The 22,938-nt window shown below is 41.9% G+C and overlaps 1 protein-coding gene across 1 annotated transcript in view; it reads left to right on the top strand.

Moving 5' to 3' along the window:
• The window catches only part of Dnajc3 (DnaJ heat shock protein family (Hsp40) member C3), a 63,961-nt gene extending 44,140 nt beyond the window's left edge, over positions 1–19,821 (top strand). Inside the window, exons 8-12 of the mRNA XM_004651054.3 lie at positions 2,364–2,469; positions 2,555–2,675; positions 13,704–13,836; positions 14,647–14,795; positions 15,896–19,821. Coding sequence (XP_004651111.1) covers positions 2,364–2,469; positions 2,555–2,675; positions 13,704–13,836; positions 14,647–14,795; positions 15,896–16,053 — 667 coding nt within the window. The 3' untranslated portion in view covers positions 16,054–19,821. The remainder of the gene's footprint in view (positions 1–2,363; positions 2,470–2,554; positions 2,676–13,703; positions 13,837–14,646; positions 14,796–15,895) is intronic.
• Positions 19,822–22,938: the final 3,117 nt, after the last annotated feature.

Raw genomic sequence — 22,938 nt, 5'->3', positions numbered from 1 at the left:
CGTTTGCAGTGGCTGGAAGCCCTGGCTCGCCCATTCTCTCTCCTTCTATCTGTCTTTCTCTCTGTCTGTCACTCTCACATAAATAAATAAATAAATAATGAACAAAAAATTAAAAAAAAAATAAAAAACAAAACAAAACAAAAAACCAAAAAACGTTTATTTATAGAATCTTTGAATGTTATCTTTTTTTATGTGGAGGTGACATTTTAGCTAAGTGAGGTAAAATAACTGCATTTCCCTTTAAATATTTCCTGTTTATAATTGTCTTAAATATTTTCTGTATCACATTAGATAATGCTGTACATCTGTTTTAGTACCCAAGATAAATTTGTAAACTTCAAGAGAAGTGTTCATCTGTGTGTTGCTATGATAGAATACCTGAACACTCACCCGCCCCCCCCCCAAACAAAAACTTTGTAGTGTTCCCTGATTTAGGAGTATGATTGTCACATAGGCTTTTTGTCTCCTAATTTTGGTGGCTGCCAAGTTCAGGTTGCATGCTGAAGGCATTGTGGTTAGGGTAAGCCCCAGTGTGACAGCAGCAGACGGTGCCGAGCATGTGAGACAGCTGCTCACTCTCCTAAGAGCTGACCTTCTGGGGTGCCGTCTCCTTGCCTTCTTGTCTTACCACGCCTCCAGTACACCAACTGTGGGGGACTCCCAAACCCTAGAAAGCACACACTCGTATTCTGCTTGCTTTTTTCCTAACTTGATATTCTAAGATTCTTGTTGTCATCTTTGTGTTTTGTTTTTCTTTTTGGTGCTGAAGATAAAACCAGAGCTTCATGCGTCCTGAGCATGTGCTCTGTCCCCAGCTACTGGGCCCTCCCCTCACCCTCACCCACACGTAGAGCTGTTTTCAGGGTAGGTTTGTTGGGAATCTATTCTAATATCTTTCATCTCAGGATATCTTGATTTCCCTTTGATTTCTGGATATAGCATTTGGTTTACTAGATCTTTTCCTTTAGCACTTGAAAACTTGTGTCACTGCCTTTGCCCTCCTTAGTGGCTTGTACAAAATCCTCTGTCATTTTGATGGATATCATGTCTAAAGGCAAGGCACTCACTCCAGAGTTTCTCCTTTTCTTGTAGTATTGAGAAGTCTGCAGTGGTCCTGTTTGGAAGTATGAGCTTCTGCATGACTGTAATGGTATTAGTTACCTTTTTCTTGTGACCAAATTCTTGGCCGTGAGCAGCTTGGGGAGGAGGGTAATGGCTGTGCTCGCTGGTGTCCACTAAGAATGCTCCCAAAGCGCTCTTGTTGCCCGTGGCGTCATAGTTACTGCAACACAGCACATTACTGATGCTTTTATGGTGGTGTTGGTGGAGACAAACTTGTCAGTCCTATAAATACATGGAAACATTGCAGTGTGCAAATCATAGTGAACATTAGTTGAGAAGTCTGTCTTCACTCTACCATATTTTATCATCTTAGAGTATACTCCTTTTAGGTATAAAAATAGTTTAATGTAAAAAGTATATGGCAAGTTGCTGGCAGCAGCGTCACACAGTTCTTCACTGGAGGCCAGGCCAAGAGGTTTCCCTGTGCCATCTAGATTAATGTAAGTCCACTCTCCATTTCAGAATGTTGCTCCATGTTGTATGACTATTTGCATTCTAAACAGTGTCCTATAAACAATGACATTGTACTTGTGACTATTGATATTCACTATTTCTTTTTCTTTTTTTTTTTTTTGGAAACACTTATTTTAATCAATATTCATCAGATATAAAAACAATTTATTTCTTTTTTAAAATTCAAAGAAAAGGTTAGATAAAAAGAGGCAGAGAGAGAGAATGAGAATGAGTACAGGTACACTAGGACCTCCAGCCACTGCCAACAAACTCCAGACGCATGCGCCCCCTTGTGTGTCTGGCTTTACGTGGGTACTGTGGAATCGAACCTGGTTCCTCAGACTTTGCAGGCAAGTGCCTTCACTCACTGCTGAGCCATTTCTCCAGCCTGACATTCATTTTATATGTGTGTGTGTGTGTGTGTATAAATGATATACATATAATGGACTCTTAATTTTCATGAAAATGTGTACTGACCATACAGTGAGACTTGATTTCTGTTTTATTGCTCAGTATAAGGTCATAAATAAGGTGCTTTACTCATTTTCAAAATTAGGACTTCTTTATTTCTATAAAGAACTTCATCTACCAGGTTTGGTTGGCTGATGTTAAGTCTATGCCCGTATCCTAGGCTATTCAAGACTAAGGTCAGAGCAGTGTTGAAGAGAAGTGCTGTGCTCAGTCAGTTAAAGTCGACTAGGCAACATAAAACGAGAGAGTCTCTTTCTACAGCTCTGGAAATTTCTGGAATTTCACTGTTATTTATCACAATTTTGCTTATTTAACAGATACACAGATGCAATTAGCAAGTATGAATCTGTCATGAAAACAGAGCCTGGTGTTGCTGAATATACAGTTCGTTCAAAAGAAAGGATTTGTCACTGCTTTTCTAAGGTAATTTTTGACTTGTTTTCCAGAAATGTTCATTCTTAGCATATGTGATAACAACCATAAATTCTCCTCTTATATTTATTTTTAGGATGAGAAGCCTGTTGAAGCTATCAGGATATGTTCTGAAGTTTTACAGATGGAGCCTGACAATGTGAATGCACTCAAGGATCGAGCTGAGGCCTATTTGATAGAAGAAATGTATGATGAAGGTAAGCCTTGAGGAATCTGATTTGTAGTTTACAAAGGTTAATTATATGAAAGCAGCACACATCCAGCTGCCTTTTATTTTGAACAAACTTCCTAGTGTACCTTGAAATGTTGATGGTTTTAGAAGAGAAAATGAGAAAATTATCATTAATTCTTCCTTAGTGGAACTTAAAAGGTACAGTGCCTGAGGAAAGAGTTCTGCTCTTGAAACCAGTTCAATAGAATATATTTAAAAAATAACGTTTTAAAAATTCTTTTGTTTATTTTTATTAATTTGAGAGCGACAGAGAGAGAGAGAGAGAGAGAGAGAGAGAGAGAGAGAGAGAGAGAGAGAGAAAGGCAGATAGAGAGAAAGAATGGGCACACCAGCGCCTCCAGCCACTGCAAATGAACTCCAATTGTGTGCGCCCCTTGTGCATCTGGCTAACATGGGTCCTGGAGAATCAAGCCTCGAACTGGGTTCCTTAGGCTTTACAGGCAAGCACTTAACCACTAAGCCACGTCTCCAGCCTAAAATTAGCATTTTTTGGGGGCTGGAGACGTGGCTTAGCAGTTAAGGCGTTTGCCTGCAAAGCTAAAGGACACAGGTTCCCTTCCCCAGGACCCACGTTAGCTAGATGCACAAGAGTGCACAAGCGTCTGGAGTTCCTTTGCCATGGCTGGAGGCCCTGGCACACCCATTTTCTCTTTCTCTCTCATTCTCTTTCTCTGTCAAATAAATACATAAAAATGAAATATTTTGGACTGGAGAGATGGCTTAGCGGTTAAGCGCTTGCCTGTGAAGCCTAAGGACCCCGGTTCGAGGCTCGGTTCCCCAGGTCCCACGTTAGCCAGATTCACAAGGGGGCGCACGCGTCTGGAGTTTGTTTGCAGAGGCTGGAAGCCCTGGTGCGCCCATTCTCTCTCTCTCCCTCTATCGTCTTTCTCTCTGTGTCTGTCACTCTCAAATAAAAAAAAAAAAAAAAAAGAAATATTAAAAAAAAAATTTAGTGTTTTTTTTTGTTGTAGACAAATAGAATATATTTGTATTATAGATCTCATATTGTCCAGAAGTCTTCACTATTCATTTTTGATGTATGCCTTTTCAGACGTGCCTGTGAACATATTATATACATACATATACATATATACATGCATATATACATATATATGTATGTATATATGTGTGTGTGTATATGTATATATGTATGTATACATACATATACAGTGTATATATGTATGTATACACACACACACACACACACACACACACACACACAGTTTTTTTGGATTTTTCAAGGTAGGGTCTCCCTCTGGCTTAGGCTGACCTGGAATTTAATCTCAGGCAGCCTCGAACTCATGGTGATCCTCCTATCTTTGCCTCCTGAGTGCTGGGATTAAAGGTATGCAACACTATGCCTGGCTCATATTCTATATATTTTATGTGTATGTATATATGTTGTTTGCAAATGTATACACATGGATACAAAGTACACAGTATATATGTATGTAACAAAGTGAGCCTTTGTGACCTCTAAATCATCCAGCATCTACTTACCTTATGTGAAGTTGAAATGGCCTGAGATGTTATAAAGACCTTGAATAAAAAGCAGTGGTGCTAGGGCATGTACAATAATATGTAGTTTTGAACAACAGATCTTCATTTCATGTATTGTTTTGTTATATTTTTGTGTGATACTATATTATGAACACTTAATCAGATTTATTTATTTATTTATTTTTTTTTTTTTTGAGGTCCGGTCTCACTCTAGCTTAGGCTGACCTGGAATTCACTATGTAGTCTCAGGGTAGCATTGAACTCATGGTGATCTTCCTACCTCTGCCTCCTGAGCTGGGATAAAAGGTGTGTGCCACTGTGCCCTGCATTTGGTTTATTTATTTATTTATTTTAAAGCAGTGAGCCTTATAGACCATTACTGAAAATTTTTTACTTCAATTCAGGTAAAGCATTTTATTTGTTTTAAATTAAAAATTTATTTTATTTATTTGAGAGAGATACAGAAAGAGATAGAAGCAGACACATAGAGAGAATGAATGGGTGCACCAGGGTCTCCAGGCACTGCAATTGAACTCCAGATGCATGCACCATCTGTGCATCTGGCTTATATGGATACTGGGTAATTGAACCTGGGTCCTTAGGCTTTGCAGGCCAGTGCTTTAACCACTGAGCTGTCTCTCTAGCCCAGGTAAAGCATTTCAAATAAAAAACACTTAATAGTAATTTTTTGTTATGGGTAGGTAAAGGATTGAATGGTGAAAATTGACTTTATGGTGCTTTTTAAAAGCAAACTGTTGAGTTGTTCATCTTTTCCCAGTTTGCAAAGAATCTTGCTCAGTGTTTAGCAGGGAGTGATAACAGCTGTGACTTGGTTACTCCTGCCTATGGAGCATCTTGTCGGACACGCAGACCATGAGGTTTTGGAGAGGGTACAGTGGTACAGCATCAAAGTGGAGGAATTTGGGTTTTTATGAGGGTGCTTTAGTATGACGTGTGATCCACCTGAAAGAACTCTGCACACTTATCACTTCTGGGTTGCTAGCTTTAAAGCCGCAGGTGTGTGATAGGATTGTGCACCCGTCATTTCATCTCGGAACCCTTCCTCAAAGTAGACTTGCCATCTGTAAACTTGGCGCTGGTGATGTTAGAGAAGTTGCAGATGAATAGAAGAAGCTTAACTGGCCATTAACAAGAGGGGAAGCCTTGGGCTGGAGAGAGCCCTGTAAGCATGAGGGCCTGAGTGGGATCTCAGTCCCCATGTGAAAGAAGCTGCTTGTGGTGTTACATGTTCGTAATGCCAGTGCCAGGAATCAAAAGACAGCAGATGCCTGGGCTCACTGGTCAGCCATCTAGCCTCTTGGCAACCCATCTGGAATATAAGGAGGATGACACCTAGGATACCAACTGAGGTTGCCCTCTGGTCTGCACATGATGTACACATGAATCTAACCTTTTAGGTTGTGCACATACTATTCTCAAAGGCCTTTTGTGGGGTGGGCACATGCCAAACTGGATAAAACACTTGCTGCTCAAGCCAGTGTGCCAGGCTCACCTCCAATCCCATGGACAGGCTGGGAACTCTTGCTAAAGTTCAGTGATCCTAGCATGCCGACAGCAAGGTGAGAGGTGGAGACAGGAGAACTTTCTGTAAGCTTGTGGTGAGTCCAGCAAAAATCAACAGAGAATCCAGAGAGAGATTTCTTCCAAATGAAGTCAAAAGGCGAAGATTGACCTGACAGTTGTCCTCTGACCTCTGTGTATGTGTCATGGCACGTGTGTACCCACTCTTACAAGTAGATATGAACACACCTACCCATCCCCCAACACAAACAGAGTACTTTTGTAATGAATGTTAACTGACTTGTGTTTTAAAACTGGTGCCTTAAGTTTTGAAGAAAAGTTGCTCAGTGTTAATTTCCTGTAATCTATGCTTATTCTAGTTTTTAAAGGAAACTTTTAATGTATGAATTTATTATTTGTCTTCTGGTTTTACAAGCATGGAATGGTTGTTTGAGTCACAGGTATGCTCTTGAGCAGGGAAACTTAAGTGATTCCAATGAGATGGAAAAAGAAGAGTTTAGTAACTGATGGAAATGAGCAGTGATGCCACTTAGCAGGCTACATAAGAATATGTCTTTCTTGAAATGTTGAGTTAAAATTTGAAGGCTTTCTCTGTTCTTCATTAACTTGCTTCACCTTTTTAAAAAGTCAATTTGAAATGACAGTAGGGATAAAGAAACAGTAGGTGCAGGTTCATGAATGATGGACATGGAATGTTACAATTGGGAGCTTATAGTAGAAATCCATCAGTCACGGAGCACCTCTCAGTAAACAGCAACCTCAAGAACAGTAGATGAGTCCTCTTCGTATGTTAAGGTGGCTTTTTTTTTAATGAGGAAAAAACTGATACTGAAGTAAAACTAAAATGTTGGAAAATACAGGAATGACTGCAGTATAGTTATATGAAATGTTGTAGTGTTAGAATGTAAGCTATGTTGAGGGGAGGAACACATGCCTATTTTATTAACTAATGAATTCCTACTACTGGCACCTGAGTCTGGCAGTAACTAATATATTTGCAGAATAAATAAATGTGGGTGAATGAAAAAAAATATATGTATGTATATATAAAATCATAGCACACAAGTATGGGATTTAGAGTAAATGCTGGATTTGAGATTAGTTCTGTTCAGTTCTTTTTTTTTTTTCTTTTTTTTTGAGGTAGGGTCTCACAGTAGTCCAGGCTGACCTGGAATGCACTCTGTCGTCTCAGGGTGGCCTTGAACTCACACCAATCCTCCTACCTCTGCCTCCTGAGTGCTGGGACTAAAGGCGTGTACCACCACTCCCGACTTAGTTCTTTTCATTTCTTTTAGATATTATGGTAAGATACATACAATGTAAATTTTTTTTAAACTTTTTTTAATCTTATTTTTTTAAAATTTTTATTAGCATTTTCCATGATTATAAAAAAAAAATCCCATGGTAATTCCCCCCCCCCACTTTCCCCTTTGAAATTCCATCCTCCATCATATTACCTCCCCATACAATGTAAATTTTATCATCTTTAATGATTTGTTATTTATTAATTTGATCTTTTTTTAAAAGATTATTTATTTATTTGAGAGTAACAGAGAGAGAAAGAGGCACATAGAGAGCGATAGAAAGAATGGGCGTGCCAGGGCTTTCAGCCACTGCAAACGAACTCCAGATGCATGCACCCCCTTTTGCATCTGGCTAACATGGGTCCTGGGAAATCGAGCCTTGAACTGGGGTCCTTAGACTTCACAGGCAAGCGCTTAACCGCTATGCTATCTCTCCAGCCCTAATTTGATCTTTTAAAAAAAAAATTTTATTTGTTTAAGAGAAAGGGAGAGAGAGAATGGACATGCCAGGGCCTCCAGCCACTGCAAACGAACTCCAGATGCAGGCGTCCCCTTGTGCATCTGGCTTATGTGGATCTTGGGGGATCAAACTGATGTCCATTGGCTTTGCAGGCAAATTCCTTAACCATTAAGCCATCTCTCCAGCCTTATTAATTTGATTTTGAGACAAGTTCTCATTCCAGCCTAGGCTGACCTGGAACTCATTCTGTAGCCTAGGCTGGCAATTCTCTTATTTCAGCTTTCTTAATGCTGGAATTAAAGATATGAACCTCCATGCCTGGCTTATTCATCTGTAACCATTTTAAGGGTAGATTATTAATAGTGTTAAGTATACTCATGTTCCTGTGAAAAAGTTCTTCAGAACCTTTTCATCTTGCAAATTGATCTCTAATAAAAAATAGTCCCTCATTCTCCCCAGCTCATGTCACCTGCTTTGTTGTGGAATTTGACTATACTATACGTGACGTGAGTGTAATCATATAGTTCTTTTGTGACTTACTTCACTTGGTATAATGTTTTCAAGTTCCATCTCTGACAAAATTTCCTTCTTAAGATGAAAATATTCTGACTGAGATATATACATACATACATATACATCAGGAATAGTGTTTCTTCTTTTGACAATAGTTGATAGTGCTGCAGTGGGTTTGAGTGCACATCTCCTCTGTTCTCTTGGATAGTTACTCAGAAGCAAAATTGTTGAATCCTATGGTAGTTCCTTTTTTTTTTTTGTCAAGGTAGGGTTTCATTCTAGGCCAGGCTGACCTGAAACTCACTATGTAGTCTCAGGGTGGCATTGAACTCACGGCGATTCTCCTACAACTGCCTCCCAAGTGCTGGGATTAACGGCATGTGCCACCATTCCTGGCTATTTTTTGTTCTTTTGATGAACCTCTGAACTATTTTCCATAGTGGCCACACCATTTTATAATCCTGTTAGCGGTACAAGGCTTCTAATTTCTCCATGTCATTATCAACACTTATTTTATTTTGTTTTTTGTAGTAACCAGCTTAATGGGTGTGAAGTGATACTGTAGTTTTGAATTGTATTTTTCTAGTGGTGATGTTCAGCTTCTTTTTACCTCATAGTCACTTGTGTTTTTTCAGGAGGATGCCATTCATTTTTGTTGTATAGTTTAATAAAGTCACTTAACCTTATCAGTAAAAGTAACTATTACATCTCTCATAGAATTGTTGTGGCTATTAAATAAGATAGTGCTCAGAAAAATTTTAGTACAATACTTAGTAAACTTAGAGAACACTCAAAATTCTTGGCACAGTGCGGTTAGTAAACTTGAAGTAAGTGGTGTCTCTTGCCCTCGTGTTCCCGGTGGTTGGTTGCACTTGTTTGGTTTTCACCTGCGAACCTGCATGGGATAGTATGTTCTTGTTTGGATCTGTCCCTGCTCTGTTACTGACACACTTGGTATTTCAGAGTTGCTAGAAATACCCTGAATTCTGAGAGTCAGGTGTGCTTCTCTGGATGCAGGGTTGGCCTCAGCAAAGTAGGTCAAGGTTCCTATTATGTCTCATGATGGTCTGTCTGCAGATGACTGTGCCTGTTGACGATCTTAGGACACTACCTATGAGAGGCTCTAGGCCTGCTCTATCTTGTGAAAGTATTTTGTGTTCTAGATTCCTGTGATCCATTTGCGCCAGCAGTTGTATGCTGCGATACACAAGAGTGGTTGGATTAAAGCTATTTATAGTAAATAATGGTGGTTTTCACTCCAAGGACTTTGAGCAGTAGAATTTCAGGGACATGTTTGTGCCACCACATAGAAGTATGGACATGTGATAGTGCTCATCCTTAGGTATGAAGGAGACCATTTCTCCTGAGATCTTATTTCTTTTTTTTTTTTTTTTTAATATTTTATTAGTTATAGACATACTTAGTATGTAAACAACACATGTTGGTACCATCCTTTCCCTCCACTCTGCCCTTTTCTGAAGATGCCCTTCTCATTGAGGATGCAGTCAGCACCATGGGAATTGTGGGTCATGTATTATGAAGGCAGCAGTCAGTTATGTACGGGTGGAGGCATTGTCTCTGTGCATAATGTCCCAACTTGTGGCTCTAACAATCTTTCTGCCCCCCTCTTCCACAAAATGCTCTGAGCCATTTTAAGTCTACTTCAATGATGAGCTCTTAGATCTCTGGGTATCTGCTTTGGTAGGTGTTGAGTGTCCTCAGTGTCTATCTCCTTCACCTGTACTGATAGCAGATTCACCTAGAAAGCAGCACTCGTGTTCATTTTCCCAATTCCTTTGTGGTTTCAGCTGGGGTTGGGGTGAAGTGTGCTGGGTTGTTTATCTCCTCAGGTTCTGCGTCCATCTGAAAAGGAGAAGCAGAATCCCCAGCGGAAAGTGAAGTCAGCACCAGTTAAATGGCATAACCATCATTTAGAGAGAACTTAAAGGGTGTAGACCCTCTTATAGCCCAAGATTAGTTTGTTATCTGGATATGATTCTGACTAGTTTCCTAGTTCCAGATACGGTTTCCTTTCCACTGAGCAGATCTGTTAGCCAATCCAAGAGCAGTTGGTTACCCACCATGGCTGTGTGCCACTATTGCACTTATGTGAGCATCACGTCAGGTTGTTTGCTGCTGTATCACTTAGTCTTTGAGTTGCTCAGGCAGATGTTGGCCACTTTCCTCCTTTTGTAGCTCATGTAGTGCCTTCCAGCACTAGATGGGGAATTTGTCTGGGGACTGGCTCTCTTACAGATTCCACCCAGGTCTCTCTATGGTCTGTGCTGACAGTATGGTGTCTTCAGCAGTAGCGTCTTACCATTAACCTCTGGTGGTAATCAAGTGCTCTACAGAAGTCTGTCTTGTTTGTTTTGGGAGATCTTGTAGGTCTCTCCGATCAATAGCTCATTGTGGAGGTTAACTGTGTCCTGGTACAGGGGATTACAGGCCAGTGCTAAGGGAAAAGAAAAAAGAAAAAGAAAGGAAAAAAAGAGAAACAGGAGAAATTTAAGGTTAGGCTTCATTTCACCCTCTCCAGGGCTCCTCGATTCAGCTGCTCCCCCTAAGGTCCTGTTGAGGGTTCAGCCTTTTAGTCTCACTTCCAGGATATAGGATTCTATGTTATCAGTTCTATTTGGGTTCAGTTTTGTGTGTCTCCCCTCCCCTCCCCCCACTGCAGATCTTAATTTCTTGTGAATGATTCTGTTTACATGATTGTTGACCAGAGTCTCCACTTCCTAATGTGAGAGAGTTTTATCTTTCTTGGAAGATGCTGGTTATATCAGCAGTGTGTCTCAGTTTGATGAGGGCTGGAGAGACAACTCAGCTGGTTAGAGAGCTGTGTACACACATTTGAGGACCTCACTCTGATTCCCACCACGGTGCCAAAAGCCTGCAGTGCCCCTCCCCCCCGTAAGCCTAGAGTTGGTGTGGCAGAGAAAGGAGGATCACTGGTGTTTGCTCTAAGCCAGTTTAATGAAAGACTGAGCTCCAGGTTCAGTGAGAGACTCCTGTCTCAAGGAAGTCAGGTGGAAGAGCAATAGGAAGGGAACCATCATTCTCCTTTTGTCTCTGTATGCACATTTGCAAGCACATATACATGCACTACACATACACACACATACCCCAAAACATGTTTAATAACATGTGATGGGAACATGTACCTCTTATTCCTGTTTTGTGATGGGGATTTATTACTGTGTTAGTTTTGACCTAATATGAGCAACTCTGAGTCATCCTTAGGGACTTGAAGGTCCTGTCTTGTTGCTGTGCTAGAATTTGGCATGCCAGTCAGCTGTGTTCTCTGGAGCCTTCCCTTTCTGGCCTTATGTTTTATCTGTTAAGCTAGAGAAAAGTTTTCTTGCCTCAGTATGTTTAAGTCTTTCTAGAAAGTGTTACAGTTTCTACTTTTTAAATGCCTGTTCAGCTCGATGTACAGATGTTCAGTGTCTTTAATGTGTTTTCTAGTATTTAAGTCTAAAGTCATCCTTTATTTGCCCCATTTGCTTTTGACTAAAATTCTAATTTATCTGCTATTTATATCATGAGCCAAACATTACTGCATTGGGTCTTCAGAACTTTGACCCAACTTTTATTTTCCACTATTTGAATTGCTTTGCTTCAGGTGTGTCTCTGAGTTTTGCCTCTCGAACCAGTAAGGAATTCCTTCCAGTTGGTGAGCTCGGCGCGTTGGTCTTTACTGTGAGGACGGCTGTGTGCCCTCAGCTCTCTCACTTGCGCTCAGCCCTGGCGCTGTTGGCTCTTTGCCACTTTGCGGGCTCTTCTGACACGTACGGAGGCGCGTGGTTTTGTTCTGGCTGTCTAATTTCGGCATCCTAGTGCTTCGTTGTTGTCAGTATTCTTATGCTTCCTCCTCTTCCTCGCTATTCTTCTGTCACTTAATACTTAGGAAAATTCCCTCTTAAAGTGATAATTTTGCCTTTGTAATAGGATTGGACTTATCAGTGGTTGGCACTTTTCTCGGCTCTTCATCCTTTCCTCCTTGTTTGTTAGGCGCATTCCTCCACAGGGCACACACATTTGCTCTGCCACCCTAGTCACCTGGTTTGTGTTACTTGTCTCAGTTCCACTTGAGATGGACTCGGTTTGCACTATCTTTTTTTGGGCCATGATTTTCCTAGGTAATTCTTGGCCAGTTCTCCTTTTAGTAGTTTCCTTGAGGATGTCATGAGAAAAATTTTCCTGATTTCTCTGTACTTAAAGATATTTCTTTCATACCTAGAAGGATAGTGTGGCTGGAGAATGTCTTTTTTCATGCATATGCTGTGTTTCCTCTGGGACTGAATACTGCTTTGGAAACTTTGGGCCCCAAAGAGGGTTCAACTGGTCAGTGCTAATGCTGCAGTCAGCTGCTGGATGTAAAGGCTGAGCCTCTGACAGCCTTTCATTCATCTTATAAATGTGCTGACAAGCACCGGGAAGTTAGTGCAGCTTGCTAAACACAAAAGTCATTGCATAAAAAGAATGGCTTCCAAGTCTGCTGGACCTTTCATGATGTTTAGATTGTGGTTCCCTCTACTTAGCATTTGTTTTTTAATTATTATAAATCGGCTTGCCTTCTCTTTTCTACAAGTCTATCAGAATTTCTGCTGTGCTGTTCTCACTGCTGCTGTGCTCATCTTTTAGTTATTCTGCTGGGAACAAGAGTAGACAGTCTTCTGTACTTACTGTCATGGCTATCTGTGACCTGATTGTATTGGTCCTTAAGTAGATGTGTGGGAGGAATTGGGGGGGGGGTTGGGGTATAGCTCAGTGGTAGAACACTTGACATACACAAGGCCCTGGTTTCAACTCGCAGTACCACAAAATAGTAAGGGGCCTGTTGTCACTGAAACTGAATTCCAGTCCAGTTGCATGTTCCACTTTTGTGCATCTGGCTTTGTGTGGGTACAGGGGATCGGACCAGAAGCCTTTGCAAGCAAGTACCCTTAACCACTGAGCAATCTTTCTCTAGGCCCCACAATTTACTACTTGAAATAATTGTGACCATCAGAAACAATCATTTTATATCTTTATACTAGGAAAAATATATACTGTACCATTTCATACGATTCAAAAAACTAGGAGACCTGGGGATGGCTCAGCATTTAAAAGTGCTTGCTTGCAAAGGCAGCTTGCCCAGGTACAGTTCCCTGGCTACCCACCAAGACAGGCATTCAGTTGCAGTGAGAAAAGGCCCTGGGATGTGTACACGCATTTACCCACACCCACACTTGTAAATAAAAAGAAAAACTTGGGGGAAGATATTCCATGTTAAGGAATGAAATTTGTTTGAAATTGTGAGTTTGCCTGAGTGGCAAGGTTGTGTATCTTGGAACATATTTCTTTCCTGCTCCTTCAGTGTTCATTTTGTTGGTAGGTCAGGGTATTGCTCTGTGAAAAGCATTGGCTATTGAAATACATTGAAGGTGTTGTGGAGAGAGGTTGACAAGTAAACTAGCAAGTGGATTATCTTGAATGGGAATAAAAATGTTAGTCTTTCAGCTTTTGCAAGTTTGTCAACAAAATTATGAAAATGGTATCTGGCAGGCTATTAGCAGTCATGGTGAATGAAGGGGCTCGGCTTGATGACTTTAGTACCAAGTTTGTAGGGTCAGTAAAGGTAATGAGTCATAATTCCCCCTTAATGGCATTTTCTGAACCCCTTTGACAGCCATTCAGGACTATGAAGCTGCCCAGGAACACAATGAAAATGACCAGCAGATCCGGGAAGGTCTGGAGAAGGCACAGAGATTACTGAAACAGTCACAGAAACGGGATTATTATAAAATTTTGGGAGTAAAAAGGTGAATTACTAAAGTGTGGTCTTTGTAATCAGCCGTCATAAAGATGATCATAGCTTTTTCCTTAATCTGCTTCATGTCATCTACTTATTTAATTTCAGTCATATTTATACTATTTTAACAATCTTTAATATCTTAAAGCAGATGTCTGTGATAGAGACCAGTGATGCACTAATGGAGAGTAGAAGTTGGTTGCAAAGATTATGGCACAAATAGGTCCTAGGCCTAGATAATGTTAGGAAGCATTAAGTAGCTTTCTTTTGGTGAGGATAGGAAGAGGTGTGGGGGGGGGAGGGGGAGGGGAGTGGGGGGAGGGAGGAAGGGGAGGAATGTGGAAAAGGAAGGGAAACAAACTCCTCTTTTCTTTTGGGCCTAAAAATAAGGTTATGCTGTCAGCTTTGATTCCAAAGTTCAAGACTTTGTTCTTCCAGCTAGAGAGTAAGCAAAAGCCATAACCAAGGGCTCAGAGCTCAGAAAACCTTTTTAATGCTAAGAAAGAGATGAATCATGGTGGCACGGAGATTCACGGGGTGAACTGTAAGACTCTCAGTGAACAAGTGTCCCAGAAAGCCTGGCCTTCAACATTTGCCAACTCTTTGGCCTATACCTTTGTAACTGCAGAAGAATGAGGTTGTGAATTACCAGGACTCAGATAGGTAAAATTGTATTGCAGTGCTGGGATCAAACTCAAGGTCTTGTGCATGCTAGGTGAGCCCTCTACCATGGAGTTCCCGCCCCAGCCATTGGGGTGGGGGGACTCAGCACAACTCTCATGATTACTTCACGCACGAGTCTTAATTTTTCACTCTTCAGAAATGCCAAAAAGCAAGAAATCATTAAAGCATACCGAAAATTAGCACTTCAGTGGCACCCAGATAACTTCCAGAATGAAGAAGAAAAGAAAAAAGCTGAGAAAAAGTTCATTGACATAGCAGCTGCTAAAGAAGTTCTCTCTGACCCAGGTGCTCATCGCCTCCTGCCTCTCCTTCCCCCCTCCCCTCCCCTCCCCTCCTCTCCTCTCACACAGGGGCTGTCAGTGGTTCCTCTGTCATGTGAGGCAGGGTCAGAGGTGGGAGGTAGACAACAGGGTGGGCTGTCACGCGGACTGTGAAGGCTGACTGGTCCTCAGCTGTGCATTTCACAAGTGCAGCTGGATATATGTAATTTCTCATTCTGGGGACTCTCTGATACACAGTGCAGAGAAGAGACTATCAAGTGTGGGCTCAGAAAGCTCTAGTAAATCTTTCCTACTTAAACAAGTTCTATTAACTTTTTCATCTGTTAATTTTTTCATTTGTGATATGAGAACACAACATTGTGCATAATTGTAAGCCTCTCTCAGCTTCTTACCAACCTTCTAAGTCAGTGATGAGTTCTTTCCCAAATTTCCAGGTGTCCCCAGAGCCTGGTGAGGAGCCCAGCTAGCCATGGCCTCTGTGCTTACCTGTAGTCTGGCTTAGTTGGATGAATAGACTTACATTAGTCTGTAACATAAGAGGGACAGTTGAAGTTAACTGATCCTTTTCCCTAAGTCCTTTGTTTCTAAAAAGGGAGACAGTGTCTGTCTGGTCTGTCAGCAAGTGCCAAGGACTCAGCATCCCTAGACAATCAGCACAGGCTCGCTCACGTGGCTTGAGGTGGGGCAGCTTCAGAAGCCTGAGGCTGGAACCTCGGTTAGCAGCTGTGAGGGGAACCGACTACCACTTGCCTTTTCTCTTCGCGCCTGATGTTCTCAGTCTACTCTCTGCCAGTCCCTGCAGTGTCCCTCCTGTGTCTTTCTCCCATGTGTCTGTGTTGTTCTGTTGGAGGAAAGTGAGCCTCCTGGAGCGTGCTTCCCTGAGGAGTTGCAGAGCAAGGCTCTGGAAAGCTCCTCAGACGCTGCGGAGAGGAGAGGGACTGGTGACGTTCTCGCCGAGGGGCCTGCAGCGTGACCCTTTGGACGACGGGATGGGAGAGTATGGAATTGAATATTAGGCACAACTGTTTGGATAATTGAAAAGTGGTTCTCCAAGCCCCATCCATGTACCATAGTTAATACTTAGTCTTCATTTGCTTTCCTTAGAGATGAGGAAGAAGTTTGATGATGGAGAAGACCCCTTGGATGCCGAGAGCCAACAAGGAGGTGGTGGTAACCCTTTTCACAGAAGTTGGAACTCATGGCAAGGGTTCAATCCCTTCAGCTCAGGCGGACCGTTTAGATTTAAATTCCACTTTAATTAAACCAACTGTTTTACTGCCCCTCTTCTTAAGTTTTTTAAACATTAAAAAAAAGAAACCTTGTTCTGGGATCCTAATGAAAAAAAACAATCAAATCTCTCAGTTTGTTCCTGACCAAAGAGTTGTCTTAATAAGAAACCATGCTATTCTTACTAGTGCACACACAAGCGTAGCACGACGGCAGGCAGGGAGGCGAAGCGCCACTGCTCGTGGTAAGGCAGCGTGCACCTGGTACCTGCCATGTCTGGAGCAGTGTTCTGCGGCTCTGACCCACGAAAGTGCTCACGTAGCTTGTGTCTGACCCCGGAGCAGGTAGGTTCTCTCTGCAGACTGGCTAGGAACCTTGAAGGAGGAGCTGCCATCTTCCTGAGCAAGGATTGTCTCAGTATTGCTAAAGAGCCTGTGGACGGCTGATGTGGGTGCTCTGAGGGGCAGGCCAGTCACTCGCAGATGTCTCCTCCTGCACCACTGCCAGCATCGCTGCCACTGAAGAAGGAACAGCGTCCATCTTTAAGGAAGCTGGCCATCACATGGTAGTTGGTCTTTCCAGTGCAGACTGGGTGGATATGCAACATGTATTTTTTATTGTTCAAAACCTACAGGAGAATCCGTACTTGACCTGAATATGGCCCTGCCCCTTTTAACATTTACCCTGAACAAGTTAAAACAAAGATGTCACAGCAGTTACAGGTAGCATTGCTGAAGGTCAGTTTGCAGTACGGAGAGGCAGCCCCTTCCCCGTCTCTTCCATCCAGTCCGGCGTGCTTGGCTGTGGCATGGAGGGTGGCAGATGTGTCTCACTACAGTGCCTGGATTCCAGCAGGTCCTCAGCCACGTCCAAAGGACAGGTTTGCAAGTCTACTCAGCTCTTGCTGTTTACCTACTAATGTTTCATGTGATAAGGTGGCATTTCCTCCTGATGCTTGTTCCTCTTGCTTGTTGAGAAAATGACTAAGAAATGTACTGTTCAGACTTTGTATAGAGGATAATTTTTGTCCTAAATAATAGGTGTTACTAAATCAACAACATTGACTATTTATGGAACTCCTGATGCTGCATTTAAAATCTAAAAGAATTACTTTCAGTAATGATTGTAACCTTTATTCTAGAAAGGTTTTTGGTTTAGTCTTGAACCATTTTAAGTACTTAAGGGTCTAATACATTGCTCTGACGGAATTGGGCCTGTTCTGTAGTTGTGGGAGGCATCTTGACAGAACGTCTATAGCAGCAAGCACAGTTTTCTTCAACAGTCATACCCTTGAACTAGTTTGTGGGAAAAGTGTTTAACTGAAGGACATAAATGACATAGTTGAGCAAAACACTTGATTGCTTTTTTTCTCCTTTTTTTTTTTGAAACAAGCCCAATAGCCTGGCCTTTATTTTTTTTTTTTATGCAAGAGAGAGATTGGGGACGGGGGATTGAATTGGTGCACCAGGGCCTCCAGGCACTGTACTTGAACTCCAGATGTGTGCGCTACCTATAGTGTGCATTTGCGACTTTGTGCGCTTGCATCACTGTGTGTCTGGCTTATGTTGGACCTGGAGAGTTGAACAGGAGTCCTTAGGCTTCACAGGCAAGTGCCTTAACCGCTAAGCCGTCTCTCCAGTCCTTGATTGCATTTTGCATCTACTCCAGGAGCCCATTCTTACCAATAAATTTAACGTTGCATTTTGAATAACTTGCAGCTTTAATTTTGTTTTAATATTTCAAAATTAAAAGTCAGCCTGAAAATAATTTGCAAGATAATCCCATTTTGCTTATTTTTATTTTAGTAATCTTATTACTTCAGTACTTATGTAGTAGTTGTTTACCAGTTTTGCTCCTTCTGTAGCTGTCAGTGACATTTTCAAAGTGCAGTGATAGCCTCTGTGGACTTAGAAAAGCCAAGAGTCTTCACATCCAGCGTCAAGGAAACATAAGGCCATTTATCCTTCCATTTAAGGAGGGTGAAAGGTTACCTTTGACGGAGCCAGGTGGAGTTTGGGCTGCATTGGAAATATGTCTCAGATCTGTGCAGCTACAGGTTCCTTCCCAGAGGGCTTCTTGCATTTTGTTTTTCCTCTACTTCTAACTACCAGAAAGACCAAGGATTTAATTGTAACTGAAATGTGCTCACTTGAAAGAAAGGAGCAGCTTTGGTACCATGAGCCAATGCCATGGAGAGAAACATTGTCTGTGGAATTTGTTGTTTTGCTGTTTAGTGCAGGAAGGAAACTTTCATCCTGGATGGCCATTAATAGTCCTCCAGTGTCTATCTAAAGGAGTGCTGTCTTTATACTGGGACTGTAGAAGAGTTGTTTCTCCCATTGGGCTGACAGAGGACACCATACAATGTAAAAACACATTACTGAAAAAGAATTTACCCCTTTTTTTGCAGGGCCACTTCCACATTCCAGTTTCAGTTTTAGGGACTACAGATTGCAAGTAGCCTTTGTGGCAGTTCTGGGAACAATATGACCCAAGCTCACTGTAGTTGAACTTTCTTCTGGTCTTAACCCTCCTTTCTTTTTTTGGAAAGCTTGTATGCATAGGTGCTTTCCATAGCAGGAAGACTTAAAACACACTAGCCTGTCAGTGTTATGGAAAAGGCTCCAAAAGGGACACTTGATTTAACTCATTCCTTGGTTCTGTCTGCCTCTCCTTGTTTCCAAGGCAGGGTGTCACTAGCCCAGGCTGACCTGGAACTTACTCTTTAGTCTCATGCTGGTCTTGAACTCACAGGGATCCTCCTGCTTCTGGGTGCTGGGATTAAAGGTGGGTGCTGTAACGCCCAGCAGTTTGTTCTTTCTTAACGCGAGTGGATGAAAACCTAAAAATAATTTCAATACCTTAGTAATGTGAGTTGGATAGAACATTTTAATTTTTAAAAATCTTTCTTTTTAGTCAGTGTTAAAAGTTAACTTAAAAATATCAGTATGGAAAACAAGCTGGAGTTCTGATAATGGAATATAAAATTATTTGTGATATGTTTTTAACAAGAAAAACATTACTGATAACTAAGAACAAAAGGCCAGTAGATTGGTACCATTTTTCTTTCCTGGTGGATAATGAAAAAAAAAAATCACTTGTAAAGACAGTTAATTGTACAGAAATTGTATTTTGTGTTTACCATGAAGAAAGTAGGAAAGATGTTTAAGTTAGATTTGGCTCCTCAGGTTCTGTGTGGGAGCCAACTTGCCTTACAGACACAGGGCATGGTGATGGGATTGTAAAATGTTCTCAGTGGGTTTATCAGTGGGATAACGTAGGCAACTTTGTTGAATGTATTTGACTTTCCCATAGTTGTATGCAGGCAAATATTAATTTCCCAGCTACTAATACTTTACTTTAGACCAGATCATTCCTTTCTGTTATTGGTAGGATTTATTCTGTAATTTCAGATGCTAAGAGGGGTAGATACCTTTTTTGTCTTTCACAGATGATCTCATTTGCTGAATGATTAACCAGTAAAATTAGCCACTGCGTGGCTGTGTGTACAGTAACAGCAGGTCTTGTTGCACGCGTGTGTGGATGAAGCACCTGCAGAGGAAAGCAGGAGCAGGGGAGGTTAAAAATCGGACATGTTTGAGAGTTAAATTATTACTCTTACCTTAAAGGTTATAGTTTGTTTTGAATGAGACAAAACTAACTTAATCTATTTCACTTTAGTGTTTTAATAAAACAGGAATCTAAAATTACTTCAGATGGGGCTTACACATGTCTACAAATATGGGCACTATTTTTATGCCCGTGTATTTTCACATTTAATAAAAATATTTATGGTCATATCACCACTTTCTTGCTTTTGATTCCTGTTTAATCTTAGACTTTCTTAGAAATGTTTTTTTTTTTTTTTTAACTCAATCTTATAAGTGTCTGTCCAAGTGTGCTTCACAGTTAGTGACTAAAGTGACAAAAAGATTGCCCTTCATGTGAACTGAAGGGAAGTTCGGGCATGAAATATAGATATGGTCATGATCTGTAGCCCACAAGTTCTGGAAAAGAAAGCATGAATTAAATGAGTGAATGATTATTCCATATTAATATTTATGTCTAACAAACCGGTGTGATGTCCGAAGACTGCTCCTTATCCTGCTAGCTCATTTCTGTTGGAGGACACTGCAGCCCATCTCTGTTCATAAGCTAGCAACAAACAACTGGCTTTCTTCTCGGTTACATGTGCTGAATGTCGTAAGAGTAAAGGAGAGCTAGAATACGTCCATTTGCTGGTCAGAATGATCAGCAACTTTCAGAGTTCTTGCTGATATTATGAAGATTATATCTGAAGACGCTAATGGTTGAAGAGCCCAGGAAGTCCAGGGCTGTCCTTATCTATCTCTTCCCAGAGCTGTGGCTCCCACTCAGCATGTACCAGCCCTGTTCCCTGTCTTATCAGGGCTTCATGAGGTTCAGAAAACAAATCCATTGTTTTTATGTTCAAGGTACATAATTCAGAGTACTGAAGTACCAGCCTTTTCTTTTGTTCTTGCTGAGCTAGCCTTTCCTTTGACGATGGGTCCGTGACAAGAACCATTACCACACTCACTCACTCACTGCCCTATGCCAGTGGCTTCCACTGCTGCACCCCAGCTACAGCGAGGCTGCAGTGTCTGTTCTGAACACACGCCTGGCCTACTCGTCTGGTTTTCTCTGAGCCCTGTAGCAGGGGTTAGGCTCCTGGTAAGCATCACTCTGGCTGACGTACTGCCAGGGAACAAGCAGCTCTGCCTACGAATGGGAAGAGGGACAAATACACATGTATTTCTGAAGAAATCAGAAGAAAACATTTAACAAAGCAAGAAGGATTTCAACTATTTTAAGTTGGGCATTTCCACATTTTGTTGAAAACTGCATGGCACTTATAGTTAAAGGAATTTCTCCCCACTGACTTGGTTTGCCTAAGTGAACTATTTTCCACTCCTTTAAGTTTTCTTTGGGTTTTACTGGTACTCTTCCTATTTATCATTTGTTGCCTATCCCCTGTAAGGCTGGTTTCCTTGTAACTCCCACTTACTAAGGAAGACATTGAAGTGCAGAGGTTGAACTCAACAACACTACAGCCCAGTGCAGGGAGCGCCCTCCTGCCTTTAGTACAGTCCTCAGGCTGGGGGCCTGCACTTGAGGGAAAGCAGCATCATAAAGGCTCGAGGCCTGACCTTCCAGGGTCATCCTGCTGGCAAGTTGTGGGATGTTAGGAACATTGCAGGCCGGCAAGTAGTCACTGAGCATTTTGGGTTTGTGTGGGTGGATGGGACCCTGCTGCTGCCCGTTCGAGCTGCCCGAGCTCTTCACGTGGCAGGTTCTGACCTCACAAGCTTGCTTTCCGTTCTCAAGCCAACACGACTCCCTCTACACTTGTCTTTCTTGTCTGGCTGGTGCATGAGCCTCACTTCAGGTCTCTGCACAAGCATCACCTCATTAGGCTGTTCTGACACTTGCCCTTGGCATCATTTTCAGTTGGCTATTTACTTAATGCCTGTCGTGTAAACTAGTAACTTCAGAGGATAGCTTGGTACAATAGGGCATGTGAAAAGCTCAGTGTTTGTTGAGCTGCTGAACTTTGTTGAATCTATTGAGCCGAAGGAGACCTACTGTGGAATACTTTTCTGGTTAATACTTCCTCATTGCTGTGAACAGATCCCAGAAGTAGCTTAAGGAAGGAAGGAAAGGGTTTATTCTGGGCTTCAGTTTTGAGGGGATACATTTCATCCTGGCAGGGAGGTATGGTGCCGGGCAGGAGCAGAGCTGGTCACGCTGCAGTCACAGGCAGCAGAGGACACGGAGGAGGCGGGGCATGGCTTTAAAACCTCAAGTTCTGCCTCCAGTAAGTAACCCACTTCCCCCAGCAAGGCTCCATTCCTAAAGGTTCTACAACCATCTTCCCACATAGTGCCAGCAGTCGGGCACCATCCAAACACACCTTTTGAGAGGCAAACTAGGGGCATAGCAGAGCTTTGCCAGGCCTGTGGTGCAGTCCAGGCTGGGTGGTGGGTCTCACTGCAGCTTCGGTGTACTGTAACGTCCATGTGACCCACGGCGGCAGCAGCACAATTATTCGTTCTTCCTTCTCCAACTTCTCATCATAAAGGTTGGAGCCCTCATCCCTGAGTAATGTTTTGGTTTTGAGCCTTAAAACCCAAGTAATTTTTCTTTAATTGTGTGTGTGTGTGGTGCAATCATGCACAGAGGTTGTCTTTTATTTTTCCACCCTATTTTGCAGAGACAGAATCTCTCATTGAACCTGGGATCACTGTTTTTTTTTGGTTAGACTGGTGACCAGAGAGCCTCAGTGCTTGGATGGCATACATACATGGTGGCTATCCCTGGCTTGTGATGTAGGTGCTGGGAACTGAACTCAGGTCCTCATGCTTGTGGAGCAAGCGCTCTTCCTTGCTGAGCCATCTTCCAGCTCCTTTTCCTCTGACTGAATAGACTTGAACTTTTGAAGTAGAATCCCATCAAGAGGACTAATAACCATTTATCATTGTGGAGATCCAGGTCTACATGACAGGAAAACAACTTGAAGCAAGAACCATAGGGCATCTGATTATTTTCCAAATCTGCAATACTTGGTGTTAACAGTAAATTCTAACTTCACTTTTTAAACTGTCAGAAGACAGAAGTTTGTTTTTAAAGGTTAAGTGAGACAACTCACTTGATAAGTGTGGTCTTACATGCATGAAGACTCAAATGTGATCCCTAGTATGTAAACAAGCCAAGCATGGTGTCACTTGTAAACCCACTGCTGGGGAGGTGGAAATAGATCCTTGGAGCTGGTTGGCTACTGAAAGACTGGCCCAAAAAGGAGGACACTGCCTAAGGAATGAAACGCAATATTGTTGTCTGGCCTTCATATTCATGGACACACACATGCATGCACATGTACACAAAAATTAGGTTGGGTTAAT

The sequence above is a fragment of the Jaculus jaculus genome, chromosome 3 (genome assembly GCF_020740685.1).
Source record: "Jaculus jaculus isolate mJacJac1 chromosome 3, mJacJac1.mat.Y.cur, whole genome shotgun sequence".
NCBI lineage: Eukaryota > Metazoa > Chordata > Mammalia > Rodentia > Dipodidae > Jaculus > Jaculus jaculus.
Note: the sequence above shows the minus strand (reverse complement) of the source record. Positions and strands in the feature narration are given on the sequence as shown.